This window comes from Haemorhous mexicanus, chromosome 5 (assembly GCF_027477595.1).
Source record: "Haemorhous mexicanus isolate bHaeMex1 chromosome 5, bHaeMex1.pri, whole genome shotgun sequence".
Taxonomy (NCBI): domain Eukaryota; kingdom Metazoa; phylum Chordata; class Aves; order Passeriformes; family Fringillidae; genus Haemorhous; species Haemorhous mexicanus.
Window position 1 is genome coordinate 43370360 of NC_082345.1, and position 17454 is coordinate 43387813.

The window sequence follows — 17454 nt, forward strand, 5'->3', positions numbered from 1 at the left end:
AACATTCTGTAATGTATGCATAATCCCATCTACAACCTATGCTAATTTTATTTTATGAATTGCATCTGATTCAAGTGACAGTTATTTCTTTGCTTCAGTATACTCTGCATTACATTTCCTTTGTTTCAGAACAGTCTCTCCTACACTTAAAGAAGTCAGGATTCCAAAAGCATGGATCAGATCCTGCAAGTTCTCAGGCAAGTATCAGCCAGACACATTGACTGTGGGACTAGGTCTGAATGTCCTGCTACAAAAATGATGACTCATAGTTGGATTTGTTTGGCACATTCCCATGCCAAAATTAAGCCTAATTCTTCTGACATTACGGAGATCAGTAGCCCTAGGAAGGTTAAGAGGTCAACAAATTGATGTGTGGGAAGTAAGCAATGCTGTCCTAACAGGACGCATAGCAACTATTTTGCTTGTAAAAGCAGTACCACTTCATTCATCCCTCCAACCCTGTGTTAGCAACTATTCAGTGCACTGAATGCATTCAAAGCCTATTCCATTAACTGACTGAAATTTTACTGCAGTGGGTCTCAAGCTCTTCCTGTAGCCAAGGCACATTAGAAAGCACTGACGTGTCTTTACACAACTGAGAAGTTTCCTCAGCACCTACCAGCGCCAGCTCCACACCATCCACATGCAGCACTGCTTCAGCAAAGCACACCTCATTGCTTAGGAAACCACCTAAATACCAGACCTGGGCAAAAATATCACCCTTATAGGAAAAATAAATTCCCAAAGAGAAACACCAGTTTGTTTTATCAATACTCATTTAATGCTGTGAACAAGGAACTTGGTACTCCATTTTTGATTCAAGTACAGCTACCTTCACCACACTTCAGCAGACTCTGGTCAGTCTGTTCAGTCACCTGGAATTAAGATATCTCCTCACTTTAAATTAAATCCTCTTGCTTAAGTTAGAGCAGAGTCTTAACTCTGATGTAGGAGAGGCTGAAAGCTTTTGTTTTTTTCACTAGGTCAGGTCTGAAGAACTATCCAAGAGGTATGTCTTCCCAAAATCCCAGACTCTTCAGATGAGATTCAAAGGGGTAATTCCAAGGTTATAAACACACATAGGAATAATGGCCTGCATGATCCTAGTAACAGGTCTGAATCCCCACTACACTACACATGGTTTAAGTTGTAACCCAAGAAGCTCTTTTCCAGAGCATCTTGCTACAGACCTACACATAAGATGGAGTTTTCAGTGATCATAGCTAATCCCATGATCTCCCACACTACTGATAGCTAACAAACTGAGAAAAAAAGTAATTCCAGGGACAGAATTAAATTAAATATATTTCCAAATATCTTAACACAAATAATGCCAAGCAAAACCAAAGCCACATCATATAAACAGCATGTGCTTTCCAAGTCAGATATTACAAGTAAAAAAACAACAGACTACATGTAAATAGTTAGGGAACTAAAATTTCTAATAAGTCTTTACATATATGCTATCTTCTTATTTACAGTATCTTCAATACACTTATAAGCATACTCTTATTGAGTAGGAAGTGCTACTGATTCATGATGCATTAGCTATTCAGTTAACCCAACAGTCAATTACAATTAAAAAAAAATTCATCACAAGAATAGTTACATAAATTATCAGATAACTGAATGGAGTGCAGAACAGAAGTAAGAGCAAATTGTCCTTTCCAATACAAAACACGCCAGCGCACAAGTTCAGAAGCATACCTGGAAGGTCGTCTTAAATCTGCTTTCAAATTAAGTGGAAAAAGAATTCAAATATTTCCATCTTCTTGCCTGATTCTCAGCTATGATACTTTCCATACAGCTGTTCAAACAAGCTGACCTCACCACATATAGCTGCAGCAGCAGAAGTAAAGAACAGCCACACTAATACACCAAAGTAAAGCCCCAAATCAGTAACAAGTAGCTTGGCTTCTTGAAGGACTGTCTGCTGCCTTACAAAACAGCTCTGCAAAGGAAATAATCTCATCAGCTGTCATGACTGATAAAGAGTTCTTCATTTTTCCTCCTTTCAGCTATATTAATGCACAGTAATCATTCATCTCTAGTCACTAAACCCCAAAACATTCACTGTTATTTGACTAACACCTGCAGGTTTGCCTTGGTAATATTTGCAGACCAACTGCCCTTCTTTCCTCCTTAAACATCAGTTGAAGTAATTTTTCTGCCCTCAAACCACCCCCCCCCCCAAAAAAAAAAAACAAAAACAAAAAACAAAACCCCACACAAAACAAAAACCCCAAACCCTACTCTTCACAGATATAAAATAAATCAGGAATATTTGTTGAGTAAGCTTCTGGTGGCTGCAAAAAAAAAAAAAAAAAAAAAAAAAAAAAAAAAAAAAAAAAAAAGGCTGTTTGTGAATCTGCAACTCAGGCACCTGGGGACCAGAATTGCCATGGGACACAGGACTGACTGCTGTATGGAGGGAGTGCTGCAGAAAGCAAAGGTTCAAGCAAACAGACATTCATCTGTGAACCTTTAAAATAACTCTGAGCAAACAGTTCTTTCACAGATTATCTGCAAAACTAGAGACAAGCTAACAAAAATTGGTGCAAATCCTATAAGGGCTCTAAGATTAAAAATCATTACAAAGGAAAGAACTGTGTTTTTTTCTGTATATTGTGATAAATAAATAAGGTACCATCTGAACACTCCCGCTCCAGATTAATAAAGGAAGTATTCTTAATTTAGAATGGTCACATAATTATCTCAATACTACAATCCTCCTTTTTTTCCATTTCTATAAAAAAGCAGAACAGGAACACACTCTTGCTGGAATTCATAGAGAACCCTATCTCTCTGGTGCCTGCTCTAACTACCAGGCAATGGATTCATAATGACCCTGTAAATAATTAAATATTCATTAAGTCTGGGAAAGAGCTTGAGAGCTTCAACAAACAAGAAACCAGAGAGACTTGTCCAAGAATACTCAGCTCCTTAGTTCTCAGAGCAATCATTTGCAAGGTGGGAGATCTGTACTCAAGACTCAATTTTGAATAAGATACAGGCAGCAAAATATGGAACTGAACTCCTCACGCAAATGCTCTGATCCCTAGGAAGGATGCACTGATGAGATTCCTGTTGCCACAATTTCATACATATTCTCACATGGCTCAGCAGAAAAAGCAACATTTTTAGGTCTACTCTGGTGGCAACTCAGATGACATCAGCATGGATGAGGCTGGCACTTTGTCTCTGCCAGCTGCAAGCAAGGCAGTTTCTGGTCTATAAATATTAGAGATGCTGCATTTCAAACTATACTACAGAATAAACATGTAGGCCAGTATGTGCAGTCACACAAACATACTGACACCTCAGAAGCAAGGCAGCAACCAAACTGAGTGTAGCATCTGAAAGGCCAACAAAAGCTAGAGCTCTTTTATGAATTTCATCCCATGGGATATTTTTCACCCTAAGCCTCTTTGAGCCGCCCTGGAAGACTGAAAATCACTACTGCAGCCTGAAAGTCTGTCCTCTTAGGCCTGAGCAGAGACTTCAGTATCCTGCCCACCCACAATTACAGAGGCCATCCTGGAACCACCAGGGACAACACAGAGCTATACTGAACCACCAAGCAAGTCACTATCAAGGCATTTGCTTGCAATCTCATTGAACAATCCCTCTTAACACCCATACCCTCTCACCAGCAACCCACTAGTTGGCTTCTCTGGGAATATATATTGGAGGAATTACACTTTGGCTCTTATTTCCATTGATTTTTTCCCTTTTGGTATGTAAAAGAGGATTCTTCTTGCTCAACAGTATGGTTGTCCAGAAAGGTTTCCCAGAGATGTGAGTCTCTCCTCAGTGCTTAGCCAGATCATGCAGTAGATCCTCCTTGAAGTTATGCTAAGACAGGTGGAAAATGCTGTGGTGGGTGAACATGACTTTATAAGGGCAAACTGCGCCTGAGAAACTTGGTGGTCTTCTATAATGCAGGTTGCAGCACTAGAGATAAGGGAAAAGCAGCATGTCATGTACTTTGGCTCGTGTAAAGCACTTGATGCTATCCCACATGACATCCTTGGCTCTAACTGGGAGCCACATGGATTTGACAGATGGACCACTTGGTCAATAAGGAATTGGCTGGATAGTCTCACTCAAAGAGTTGCAGCCAACAGCTTGACATCCAAATGGAAATCAGTGGTGTTGAATGGTGCTCCTCAGGGGTTGCTATTGGGAACAGGGCTTTTTGACATCTTTACTGATGACACAGAAAATGGGACTGAATGCACTCTCAGCAAGTTTGCGAATGACACCAAGCTGTCTGGTGTGGTTGACATGGTGAAAGTGATGGCATCTAGAGTCACCTAGATTGGCCTGAAAGGTGGGCGCCTGCAAACCTCATGAAGTTTAACAAGGCCAAGTGTAAGGTCTTGCATGTAGGTCAGGATAATAATCCCAAGGACAAATACAGGTTGAGCAGAAAAAGGACTGAGAGCAACCCTGAGAAGGACTTGGGCACGATGGTTGACGAGAAGCTCAACATGTTCTGGCAATGTGTGTTTGCAGCCCAAAACACCAAACACATCCTGGGCTGCGTCAAAAGGAACATGGCCAGTGAGCCAAGGGAGGTGATGCTTCCCCTATACTCTGCTCTGGTGAGACTCCACCTGGAAGGCTGCATCCCGCTCTGGGGCACCAACATAAGAAGCATGGGGACCTGCTGGAGCAGGCGCTGAATATGATCAGGGATCTGGAATACCTCTCCTAAGAGGACAGGCTGAGAGAATTGGTGCTGGTCAGCCTGAAGAATAGAAGGCTCAGGGGAGACCTCAGAGCAGCCTTCCAGTACCTAAAGGGAACAAGAGAGCTGGATAGAGAATTTTTACAAAGGCATGTAGTCACAGAAGAATGGGTAATAGCTTTGAACTGAAAGAAAGTAGCTTTAGATTAGATATAAGGAAGAAAATCTATCACTCTTAAGTGGTGAGGCCTTTTTTTTCTCATTAAGGCCACAAGATAAAGTTCACAAGGTATAGTCTATGCACCATCCCACAGGTAAAGTGGGAATAATGTTTATGAAGCACAGAATTTGCCCCACAACTACATTACCATGGCATCAGAAGTGGCTGGCAATTATAGGATTACAATACAGTCCACAATAATCCGATGAGCTCAGCTGCAGATGCAATAGACTGCTCATCACAGGCTGCCAGGGAAGAAGTGATGCCGGTCGTGCATGACAGCGCTTGCTGCCACCAGGCTCCTCCACGGCACCCCAGGAGGAGAGGAGCACCTAGCAGGTGGGGACTTGCTCCCTGCACTCAGCTCCCTCATCTCTTCTGCACAGGGGAATCTTCTCCCACTCTGCACACGGTTGTGATTTTAATGCTGAAGTATCTGAGCAGATTAACACTTGGATTCTATTTTCTGTCATTACATTAAGAATCTCACTAATTTTACACACTGTTACTTGGAAATTAGGAAGGTACAAATAAAGACAGCCCCTAAAAAAGGTACATAATACAAAGAACCGTCTTACACTGGTCTTAACCTCAAGTAGTCTGCTAGGTAGCAAGCACAGTATAGTTGTCAAGTTCTTAAACATACCAGTTATCCATATGCCAACACACAAAAAAGCTAGCTTTCTGCTACACAGCTGGTTCCTCAAGAAATTGGTATTATTTAAGCCAAGAATGCAGACACCAATTTGCAAAATACAGAAGGCACCTATGGACAAGAGCTTATACGCTTTCATTTCTACTCATTGGCAAATCAGTGATTTGCAAGAGGTAGAGCCTGCTGTGCTGTCTAACCACTTATAGCAACCTTGGTGTAGTAAGAATCCTATGATAAGGGTTAAGAACGTTTTCTTTTTGCATGCCTTTTGAATGCCTGCAGAAATACTCTCAAAGAAATAAAATTACTTTATGCCTAGCAAGTTAGTCACAGCAACTAGTCAGAAAGATCACTATTGAAGTATATGACAAAAGCCAGCACCCCTTTTTTGGGGTGTTTTTTTCTTGGTTTTAGTAACACAAGCAGAATAACATATCATCCTAATCTACATTTTAAAAATTCAATTAAGTAACTTGCAATCATTTCAATTTCTTCATTATTGTGTAAAATAGTAACTTGCTTGTTGAGTTAGAACGTTTCAGTTGAGATGCCTGCTCATCTTGGTACTGAATGAACGTGTATTTTATCTTGCCTCTGACCTGATGCTTTAGATTGTTTATCCTCTCTCCACTTAAAAAAGAATCAGAGGGGAAAAGCAGAGAACATCGAGGTTTGAAAAAAGACACGTTGTCGAAAGAACAGAGTCATACAAGAGCTATCACTGAATCTTATTAGACTTCTGGTGTACTCTGTAAACATGAACAGACTCCTCTGATTGTCAGGAAGCAGATACTCTGGAACTGGCTAAAACAGCAGAGACTGCTTTCTTTTCCCATGTGAAAGAACGTACACTGCAAAGTGAAAGGGGATCAGCCTGTCTCCTTATTTAGTTTTACACTCTGAGCAAATCCAAAAGTGTGCACCACTCCGTTTGTGACACCGTGGAAGAAACACGCAGCATCTCAAAGACTCCCTACAAAAGACAGCACCAACAAACTGCTAGAAGATTTTACATGCAAAGTAATTCGGATGAGTAAGCACTGAGTCAGTTAAGGAGTCTGGATAGTTTACATGAATCTCTAGTCAGTTTTGTTTCCCACAACAGCTAATTATGTAAAGGGTTACAATCATTACTTCCTGGAAGTCATCATCCGGTTAACCAGCTGCGTTTGCTTTTTATTCCCAATATAGCTAACAAGAAATACTGCACCATAAGTGTTCTAATTATACTTTTTGTAACTCCTACTTTACAATAAAAAAAAAACATTTAGGTCTAGTATATTTCGAGAATGTTTTGGTTAATATGCTAATACAACTCCCTTGCCTGCTTGTCAGCACTTCTGCATCTATAAAGGAAACTCTCAGGAGGCTGCAACTGAAACTAAAGCATGTTTTATTGGTCAATAATAGATAACAAAACAAAGTTAACAGGAATATTCTAACTGGTGAATCCATGATCACACTTCTCAGCAAGGTCTACTGAATCTTTTTTGAGAAAAATAGACAAAGAAAGTGTTTTTTCCTTCTCATGACCTTAATTAAAACCAACCCCCCCAGAAGCTATGATCAAGGTCAACACAGATAAAGAACCCATGGACCTTAGGAGAGACTTCATTAAAGACAGATCAACAGCACTGTCCTGCACTGGACAGAGTTTGGAGTAAATAACACAGACCATCTTTAATAATCATATCTGTGAAATAAATTTAAGAGTCAAATCATAAGGCATGCATTTTCTCCACAACATTTTCTTGGAGCATTTAGTGGGTTTTCCCTTCCTACCTGCAACATCTACCTCATTAACATGCATCTAAAGCTGGGATTCGTTTATTGTGCCAAGCATGAACTAAACCAAGCATTTACACCTTCCAGAGAAGACATAAGAATAACATGAAGTCACGGCCATGCCCACATACAGAAAATAGGACATTAGATTTGCTTGGGGTTATTTCCAAAATGCTCTTCATTCTTCATAATGACATTACATCTCAATCTCAGGACTTATCAGTCACCTCCAGGTAAAATTCAGGTTTCCAGGAGGTTGTACGATGCAAGACTGAATATTGCATCTTGAAATTCATACAGGTATATGCCTGAGAAATAGTGACAAAAGAGAAAAAATGAAAGGGAAGGAGTTCTTAAAGAGATCTTCCTTGATCAGTTACAAAACTGAAATTAACTGAAAATGGCTTGAGAATATGAGTGCTTTGCCTGGACAAGATGGCTTAGTGGGCAGAGCATAGGTAACCCACCTTTAGCCTACCAGGTGGCTGTAACTCACGTGTGACACACTTCAATGTCTACAAGAAGATGACTTCCAGAAGTTGGAGAAAACAGTAGATTCCAGTGGAAGTAGTGCCTCAGGATTATGGCTCCATTACAACAGATCAAAGTGAATTGTTTGTGTTAGAGCACTCCCACAGGACCAAGCCACCACACAAACTGCCAAAACAGCCTGCAGTTGTTTAAGTCTTGGAAACAAAGGAAAAAGCAGTGATAACCACCTCCTTTAGTTGTGGTGCCAGATATAGCCTTCGTAATGTAAAAGATACACAGCAAGCAGTCTTCCTGTGCAGACAGCTCTGTCTCTTACTCAGGACATGGACCCATGCTCTCAGCAATGGCCTTCTGTGCTTCATCCCAAGTATCTGCTACTGCAGAGCCCACCAGCCTCATCCCTGTTACTGGCACACAAGCAGTGATGCCAGTCATTGCACCTTCAACCACTGCCTCCAATTTTCAGCTGTTGCTCTTTCACATCCAATGTATGTACCTACACACATGCTCCCACAATCTCCTGAACCTCAGGGTGTGTGGCACAGCGCCCAAGAGACAAAAAAGTGGGGACAGAAAAGACGAAATAACTTCAGGAACAAGAGGCCATTCATGACTCGCAGCTCCCAGACTGACCAGCACAGCACAAGGTCAGCCAGCCTTGTCCCAGAGATGGCCAGCACTCGGTCACATCAGCCCACACAGCTCACAGCAGAGTACGGGGCAGGTCCCTGGAATGGTTGGGTCTGTACATGGCAAGCTGGGAGAAGCACTCACAGAGGAAATGCTGCCTAAGACTAAACCCTGCAGGAAGCAGAGGCGGCAGCACCCTGAGCACAGGCAGCCCTGCTGCACATTTAGCCTAATCATTCACACACAAACAAACCCCCACACTCCAAAGCCTACTTTGCCCTGTGAAAGCCAAGCAGTAAGAGTAGATTAGACTCTAATAGGGATTAATACAAGTTAAGGTAGCAGCGATTTCCACTAGGGAGACCAGAAAGGTTAGATGGGATAGCATGACAGGTAGATGTAGGAAGGGGTGGGGGGAAAAAAGGTAAAGGGAAGAACAAGTAACACAGGAACTTGCATTGATACCTGCCTGGCTCCATTTTTGCTCTCCCCTGTGTCCATCCCTGTCCAAAGCAGAGATAAGACACGCTGCACTGTCAAGTCATGGTCAGTGATTTCTAACAGGCTGTGTAATGGTCAGGAGCGGATTTCTTATCCAATCTCAACAGCACTGACCCACTTTCTTCCAGCACTACCATCCATCACCTCTGACTGACAAGGAGTCCAGTTTTAACAAAAGGCAAAACCTACCACAAGCGAAGTCTGAAGCAGAAAATGGAAAGAAATTCATATCCCATTCTTACTGCGGATCCCATTCTGTCTTACTGCAGCCACTTCAAAGCTATGTTTAATTTTATTAGCAACTAGAACTCCAGTTCATAAAAAAGTGACCAATAAAAGATAATGGCAGGAAATTAAGTGATCTTAGCATGATTTAGAGCATCGCTCTGCAACAGCAAAACTGCACAGAAAATATGCTTGGAAAAGGAAAAAAAAAAGCCCCAAAGAAGTGATCATAAAAAGTTTCCAAATTGCTTCAGAGACAGAGGCAAGTTAAAACTTCATGCTAGAGACTAACAAAAATGTGTATCTACAAAACATATGCATCAAATATGCATTATGAGTGCCATATTGCCAAAAAGAAACACTGTTCAGACAATCCATTTGCTACCTAACTTTTTAATGTGTGCTATAGTAATCAAGACTTTATTCACCTTTAAATTCAAGAAAAATAATGTAGTTTCACTGTGCTGCTGGAACACAGCAGCTACAGTGTGTGGTCAAACCAGGAAAAAAAAAAGTGTACTTTCCTGACTCTTCATCGTATTTTCAAAAAGGCATGAATAAAAGGTGGGTTTTCTTTAATTATAAAGAAAGACTAAGAAGCCAAAATCTCTGACGTTCCTGAGTCATGACCTTTGAGAAGTAGGCATTTTGTAGGGTTCCCCCATAACCCAAATACTTTGGTACACAGCATAGTAATAAACCCAGTTCCTTAGTTTTCATTCCCAGAAAGCTGTGGAAGCGTAAGAATACGGAATATGTTGGTTAACCAAAAACAAAACAAAACAAAAAAAAAACCCAGAACAAGACAAAACCTAAAACCAACCAAACCCAAAACCAACCAAAAAACAGTTTATGACTGAACTGTCTTAATTTGCAGATACCCCTTTCAGCTGCATAGTCAACTACAAACTCAATAACGTTTACCTGGACAAACTCATTAACATTTACCTGGACAACTGGAGTTTGTACTCTGAAAGGAAGGATCAGGGAGCTGGGAGAAAATGGTGGGGGAAAAATAAGGAACCTCATTAGACAACGTAACCCCAACTGGAAAATAACATGGCGAACAATATCCTTTCTGTATCAGACAAAGTCCTGTGTGTGGTCAACTTCTTTGACCAGAAAAATTTCTGCTAAACCACACTTGATAAACTTGAACTTTGAAAACTGGCATCTATTCATCAGATTTTTTTGAATAAACCTCAAGAATTCTGGCATCATCCAAGGTACCAAATGTTTCATTACAAAGACTTTATTCAAAATAGCTATCAGTTTACTAAAACAACAGCCCAATTTGTACTTCAGAACTCAGACTTTTCGCAGAGAGGCTTCTGTTGCTGTTTTAATGTGAAGCTGATATTCAGGTTCATAATTCAGAATTTTCATTTTCCACAAAAATTAGTTAGGCAATGTAATACAGACTGCTACCAAGTTCTTTCTGATGAAAAATAGGAGTATTTTGTTCTGAAGAAGGCCATGCAAATATTGATCTTGGGGAAGTGTCTTCCTCCGCAAACTGCTTTTGGGCTTGCATTTCCACTAGGTCAATTCCAACTGAAAAATTTAGGTGGAAAAAAGGAGGGATCTAAGCAGCTCTTCCCTCAGCCCATTTCAGTTGGAGATGCAGTTGTGTAAGAAGGCTGAGACTTAAACTGCAATGATTCTAAACAGTTCACACCATAGGAAGGATCTCTCTGAAGAGACAAGCCTGATAATTAGTCAGTACAATGCTTACCTAGTCAAAGCACATTTCTCCTGTCCATAGAAGGCCAGTTACAAGTCCTAAGAAGGCAAACATGCCAGTTTAACATGAATGATCAAAAAGTTCTGGAGCAGTATATCCCTAGTCCTCTTGCTCCTCCGAGAGACTTATTTTTCTGAAGGATAAATTTCTGAAGGGAGCCAGGTATTCAAGATCTTACCAGCTCACCTTTTACCATACTCAAGACACCCACTCACAGACACCAGAGGATGCTCTAGTATTTCTTCATTAGTGTGAATTGTAACTTTATCAACAGACACTACTTGACATTATCAGCAGTACCAAGGAACGCTGGTCCTCAGAATACAAAATGTAAAATAGGCTACTATAGTCAACTGAGCCTTGAGTTAAAGCATGCCGACTACAAATTTAATAGGGTCAAACAGCAGAAAGTTAATACTTGGCTCATAACTATACCACCAGTCTGTTGCTAATCTAAGAAGTATTCCTTCCATTTTCTAGCTCTAGCTTCAAGGTTGGTAAAACTACCTCTAATGACTAGAGAGTGCAAATAAAATTACCACATTCTTCGGAAGAACACAGATACAACTTATACTGTGGATGACCAGGAATATTTTTTTTATTAGTTATGTTACTTTCCAGGTGCCATCATGTCTACAAAGTAAGGTACCCATGCCATCATAATATTTTCACATCCCCCAAAACAACAGGCAGAGCTATCCAGCTACATATATACTGATATATATCCACCTAGACAGATCTAACTTCAGTATTAAAACATCCTTAAGAAATATTCTTCTGTTTTCTATACAATGTGCAGGGAAGTAAACACTCTTACCTTACTGACTCAATAGGGACAGTTCTTGACAGAAGGTAGACTGAAGAACAAGGATGTTGCAAAAAAAGGTGCAATAAAATGCTCTACCCAACAAGTCAGAAGTACCTTGTTTACTTCAGCTTGACAAACAGGTAACATTTACAGACTTTCTGCTGTTCCTGCATGACCTCTACTAAAGCAATAGACAATCTAGTAATACTGCTAAAAATCCAAGGAGAAGATGCCAGTTTACACCACCCAGGAACCAGGCCTGACAATTAACATCTGTGACTGCTTCCTATTTGAGAGTTAGGAGTAGAAAAGCTATGTGAAGAATGGCACTACCAAATCCTCATTTCCAAATATGGCACCATATACATACCCTACAGGGCATGTACATTGCAGGCCCCTCTTCCTTCAGTATTAATATTCAGACATCTTAGGGCAGGATTTCCAACTGCACCCATCAGCAGCGCGGTTTCCGAAGCGCTGACGCTGATGCTCAGCAAGCCGGGCTCACTGCAATCTCACCCCAAGGTACGGGACATTGGTGCTGCTGCACTCCTGTGCACACGCCTGTCCACAGGACCTCAAAGGGCCAGTCTGCTGCCCAGCTGTCCACGTCCTTCAGCACTAAACACATCAGCAGTGAGAAATCAGCTAGCCATTGCAAACACCAGAATCACAGGCAGCAAAAGCAATTTGGCCACACCCTTTCTCCTAACCTAATATAAGAAATTCCAAGCAGTATATAGGGATCTGACTTTCCTGAATTTACATTCCCTTAAAGCTATCTTGCTGGCTAATTAGGGCTGATTTCTTATTGAACCCTCAATATCAAAAAGATTTTCAAGGTATCACACAGCAGTATCGCTGCTTTTTTATACTATCACAGCTGGTGTCAAGCAGAATTATATCTTAGCACAGACAGTTCTTGACATCTGAAATACAACTGTAGTGATGCTGGTTAAAGAAAAAGCATCTAGCCCAGCATACCTTTTCAAACAGCTGCTGATCAACAATTCCAGCAAGACAGTAGGGTGGGACCAGACTGCACACACCCCAGACCACCACAAAGAAGCAAAGCAAGTTAAAATTCCTATTAAGCTATATTTACAAATGCCACCTCCCTCTGCAATTATGATGGAGAACCATGACACCAAAGGACAGCCAGGTTATCAAGAGAACTTCATGTCTTCGTCTTTAGTGTCTTTTGAAATGATACAATAGATGTAGCTGAAGGGCATGGCATTTTTTCTTCATTATTCAAAAGAAAAGACTGGCATATATAGCAACTAGCTGTAGATAATAAAGGCTGAGCCTTTAACAATCGAGTTAGGAGGAGGCAAAGAACAGTCTGCACACAGTGCAATGAGCTTAAGATCTCAAACATTTTTTATGCTCAGTGACCAAGATAAATCTGCACCGTGTCCACAGAGAGGAGAAAGCGCCAATCCTTTAAGGGCTCAATGGCAGTGAATCTACCAGCTATGTGAGAACTGTCTTGGCCCTGCCCATGTCAGACAGACACTTGAAGCATGGCCCACCTGCCAGCTCAGACCCCTCACTGCCCACCTATTTGGCAGATCCCTGATTTTAAGCATAGATCCTTTCTTGAAAACAGAATGACTTTTGAGAGTGCCAAGTATTTTTCACAAAAAGTTAAGCTTAAGAAGGAAAAAACTCAAAAACTATCTCTTTACTTTTAAGAGGAAAGACCCCAACAAAACGACAAGCATTGCCTTGAAAAATTGATGTCATAGGATCAAGTGGGAGGGAAATATATTGTGCAAGTACACAAAGTCAATAAATCTTTCAACAGCTGAGGAGTGGTCCCTCCCACCCTGCTCCAGATGCCTCATATAGAAGGTCCCCAGCCCATGCCTGCGTGGAGCAGGAAGGCTGTTCCTGAAGCCCACGGACCTGCATGAGGAGATGCTCCATCTCTGCACATCACAGACTGTGGGCAGCATCAAGGAGGGAACACCCCTACCTATGTGAAGAGCACACCAGCATAATTTTAAAAAGCAGAGTTCAGATGTTGCATAGTTTTTTAAATGCCGTGTTTCACGTTCACATCGATCCCTGGATTTATTGCAATTTACATATTATGCAATATTTTCCCCGACAGAATCCAGAAGGATGCGCACCAAGAGACCCACACCCCACTGCCATGTTGCTACTTTCCCAATCTCTGTTCCACCCAAGACACTGCCAGAAGGAAAACGCTAGGCGAGGAAACTCGAGGGTCTGGAAGCGCCGGTGGCTCAAGCCAGGATCTGCCGGCGCTGTCCTTGGCACAATACTTGGATGCGATACAGCCGGGCGATGCGAGGCTGAAATACTTCCTGGGATGGCTGAATGGGCTCATTCAATAGTCAAGGGTAATTCTTTATTAGCCATCTTCTACAGCCCAGCACAGAAACTACAGCCCTGAGGCGAGGGTGGGAGACACCAGCCATGTGCCTCAAGAAAGGGGTATGGCTTAGCATTGTCTCTCGCCCCAGTAATTGACAAGCTTTTTTTTTTGTCCTCCCTTTCCCCTTCCCTCCCCCCCTCCGGGCGTTACCGAAGCCGGTGGAGGAAGGGAAGGTGCCCGGCCGCGGCCGGGCTGTGGAAGAGCCGCCGCAGCTGCCGTCCGGCCCAGCCCCTCGGACCCACCGGCGCCGCTCGGAGCGCTGCGGAGGAGAAAGCCTCCGCCGCCCTCTCGCCGCTCCCTCCCGCCCCGAACTTCGGGCAACTGGGACCGGCCGCCCCGCCGGCTGTGGCGGCTCGGCCGGCAGCCGGGGAAAGGGACCGGCAGGACGCCCGGCCCCCGCGGCGGTTTTCCCGCTGCCTCCCCGCGCTTACCTTTCACTTGACTTTCATACTCCGCTATAATCTCTTTGTCCTTTTTGAATCTGCTCGGGGTTGACATTATCCACTCGCTTCTTCTGCTTCTCCGCCTTGTTCTAAATTATTATCACTAATTATTCTTGTTTATCTGGAGGAGCTCCCAAGTTGTGTCAGGCGGCCGCAAGCCCGAGCGAGCCGGGGAGGCGGCGGGCGCTGGCCCCGCGGGAGCGCCGCCGGCACCGGAGGCGGCGAGGCGGGGAGCGGCGATCAGACTAACCCCGGCGCAGGCACCATCGCCTCCCGGCACCGCCGCCGGCAGCAACGCGGTCCGCGGCCCGGGGCCGCCGCAGGGCGGGGCGGCGGAGCAGCGGCCGCGGGGCACTCGCTTCCACTAGGCGAGGGCGGGGGCCCGGCGGCTGCGCCCCACCATTGTTATCTGTCCGCAAGCACCCGGGAGAGGGGAAGGGAAGCAGGGAGAGAGCGGTGGGCGGGAGGCAGGCGGCCGCGCTCGGTCCGTACGCGAGAGACACTGGTCAGTGCTACCGCCGCGCTCGCCTAGCTGAGCACTCGGGGCCGGCGCCCCGCCGTGACTAACCCCGGGCAGCAGCGCCGCGGCGCATGTCCCAACCTCGCGGGGCGAGCAGTCGCCGGCTCCGGGCGGCTCCCCCGCCGCGCCCTGGAGAGGTGTCTCCGGGAATAAACTTCTCCCCGCCCTCCCGCCGCTGTCTCCTCCCTTCCTGCCTGCCCGCCCGCCTCCGGTCCTTGCTCGCCTTGTCGGCCCGCTCCTCCTCCCCGTCGCCCCGCTGGCAGCTGCTCGCCGCCCGGGGCCGGACCCGTGGGTGCAACGCCCGTTTGCCCGGCCGGCCCCAGCCGGAGGCCCAGCAGGCCTGGGGGGCTCGGGCTCGGGCGGGGGTGGGAGGAGGGAGACCCCCGCCCCGCCTCCCCCATCGAGCACATGGTGGCCGGATGCTCTCGGGGGACAGGGGTGTGAGGCGGCGGTACGGTTGCAGAAGGCCCTTGATCCGGCGGGCAAAGTTAAAGCCCCGTGCTGCCGTCAGCGCCGAGCTGCCCGGGGAGGGGAGACTGGAGGGGACAAGTGGCCTTTGGGGACACCATGTGCCTCCCCAGTGTCTCCGAAGACAGGGCACGGCTGCCCCGGTATGCGTAGGGGCCCGGACCCAGGGGGCCAGAGCTTGGCAGCATCCAAGGGAAGAGCTGCACCCTCAGCACGGCCGGTCTTGCTTCCACCGCCCTTGTCCGCCCGGTGCTCCCGTGCGGGAGACAGCTTGTTCTCGAGGGCAGGAGCGCCTGTGTGGGGCATTCCCCGCATCTCCTGCGGGAGACAAGCAAAGCTGGGCGGGAGGCCGCTCAAAATGCTCCCTTGAGCTGCTGTGCCTGGCACACATCGGGGCTGGCCCTTATGTCTGACAGTCTTGTTCAATGTCGGCCTTAGAAGGAGGGATTCCAGCCCAGCAAGCAGTGGTGCGCAGCCCTCCCCGAAAAGCTGTAGCTGGGAAAATGGGAAAAATGATGCAGGAGGGCAGGAATAGCTGACATTTGGAGCATGGGGCAAGTTGTCAAAAGGGCGTAAGTGACCCTGGCATACCCTTGGTCTGGGGTGCCTCCAGCTGCGGTAGGGACAGCCTCCTCTGCCTGAAGAGCTGGAACTTGGTTCAGTCCTTGCAAATCGTGGAGGATGAGAGCTGGCGGCCAGCTCTGCAGGCACTGAGACCATGCCTGCCAGCAGTCAAGCACAGTGGTTCACAGAGCTGGTAGCCACACTTCTCCAAGGTCCCTGGCTGAAAGGTTGGGGATGTACAAGGGTTCAGGTGTGGCTCAGGTTGTACAACCCATTTTTCTTTTTCCCCTGGCTGCTCTGAAACTTTGCTTTTGCCAGAGAAGAGCTTTCTGGAAAACAAACAAACAAACAAACAAAAAAATCCCACCCCAACATTTTAAAAGCAGAATGATGGGCACTGCTGCTTTGTGATGAGCAAAGAATGTGGCTGTCATTCATGGGTCAAAGCCAAAGGTCAAACCAGGGCACAGCTTCAGACTTTGAGCTGCAGGGAGGTCAGCTCTAAGGAGGTTAAAAACAGGCAGGGGACATTCTGGAGACAGAGGGCTCCATTGATGTCAGGTATTGTCTGGGAGTGATTGAGCAAAGATGCACACTATTTACAATGAATTTCCAAAGATAGTGGCTGTATAATTTGTGTGGTGGAAGTTCCCAAAGATCCTGTCCTGGATAGCTAGCTCTGGTGCTGCCAGGACCTGACTCTTTGGGACAAACAAGTGAATTGTGGGATCATCTGCAATTGGAAAGGTTCAAGGGATTTGAGCTTGAGTGCTGGGGGGACCTGGTGCTCAGAGAGCAATGGCACAGTTAACTTTACTCATGCAGACATTCTTGCTTGTGTTTATATTTAATTCTTATAAGCCTTGGTGTTACAGTTGCTTCCACACCTCTGCATTTCAGCAGTAAGTCTACTTCTGTCCTTTGCAGTTCATCTTTCATTAAGTACCATGTTCTTCCTGTTAGGGGATCAGGGTAACAGGATTCCTGTTCCCTTTTCCATCTTCACGTTTTGTTCTCTGTAATTTTGTTATATGTCTTCCTCTTGCCCTCCCAGTGCAATCTTTTTCCACTCTGATCCCAATCCAGATCACCTAACACTGTCTTAGTACAGGAGGTTATTGTCTAAAACCAATTTAAAAATTTAGGTTGGATAGTCAAATTACATCCCTTGAATAAGAAGCCCAGCCTCAAAAGAGCAATCATCTCTGTAATCCCAACCACTTTGATTTTCATCTCACCCTTTGATGCCAGCATCTTGCTTCCTGGCTGTTTGAGTCCATCTGTTTGGCTGGGGACTGG

At 44.8% G+C, this 17454-nt stretch overlaps 1 protein-coding gene across 6 annotated transcripts in view; it reads right to left on the bottom strand.

Moving 5' to 3' along the window:
• Positions 1-15252, bottom strand: part of SRGAP1 (SLIT-ROBO Rho GTPase activating protein 1) — a 139726-nt gene extending 124474 nt beyond the window's left edge. For 2 of the 6 annotated variants that reach the window (XR_009486568.1, XM_059846984.1), the window contains exon 1: positions 14592-15252. Coding sequence is in view for 4 of the 6 variants with exons in the window: in XM_059846984.1 (XP_059702967.1) it covers positions 14592-14658 (67 nt within the window). In the remaining 2 variants the exon portion in view is untranslated. The remainder of the gene's footprint in view (positions 1-14591) is intronic. The other 4 variants (XR_009486569.1, XM_059846982.1, XM_059846983.1 and 1 more) reach the window with 2 other exon arrangements.
• Between the last annotated feature and the right edge of the window lie 2202 nt (positions 15253-17454).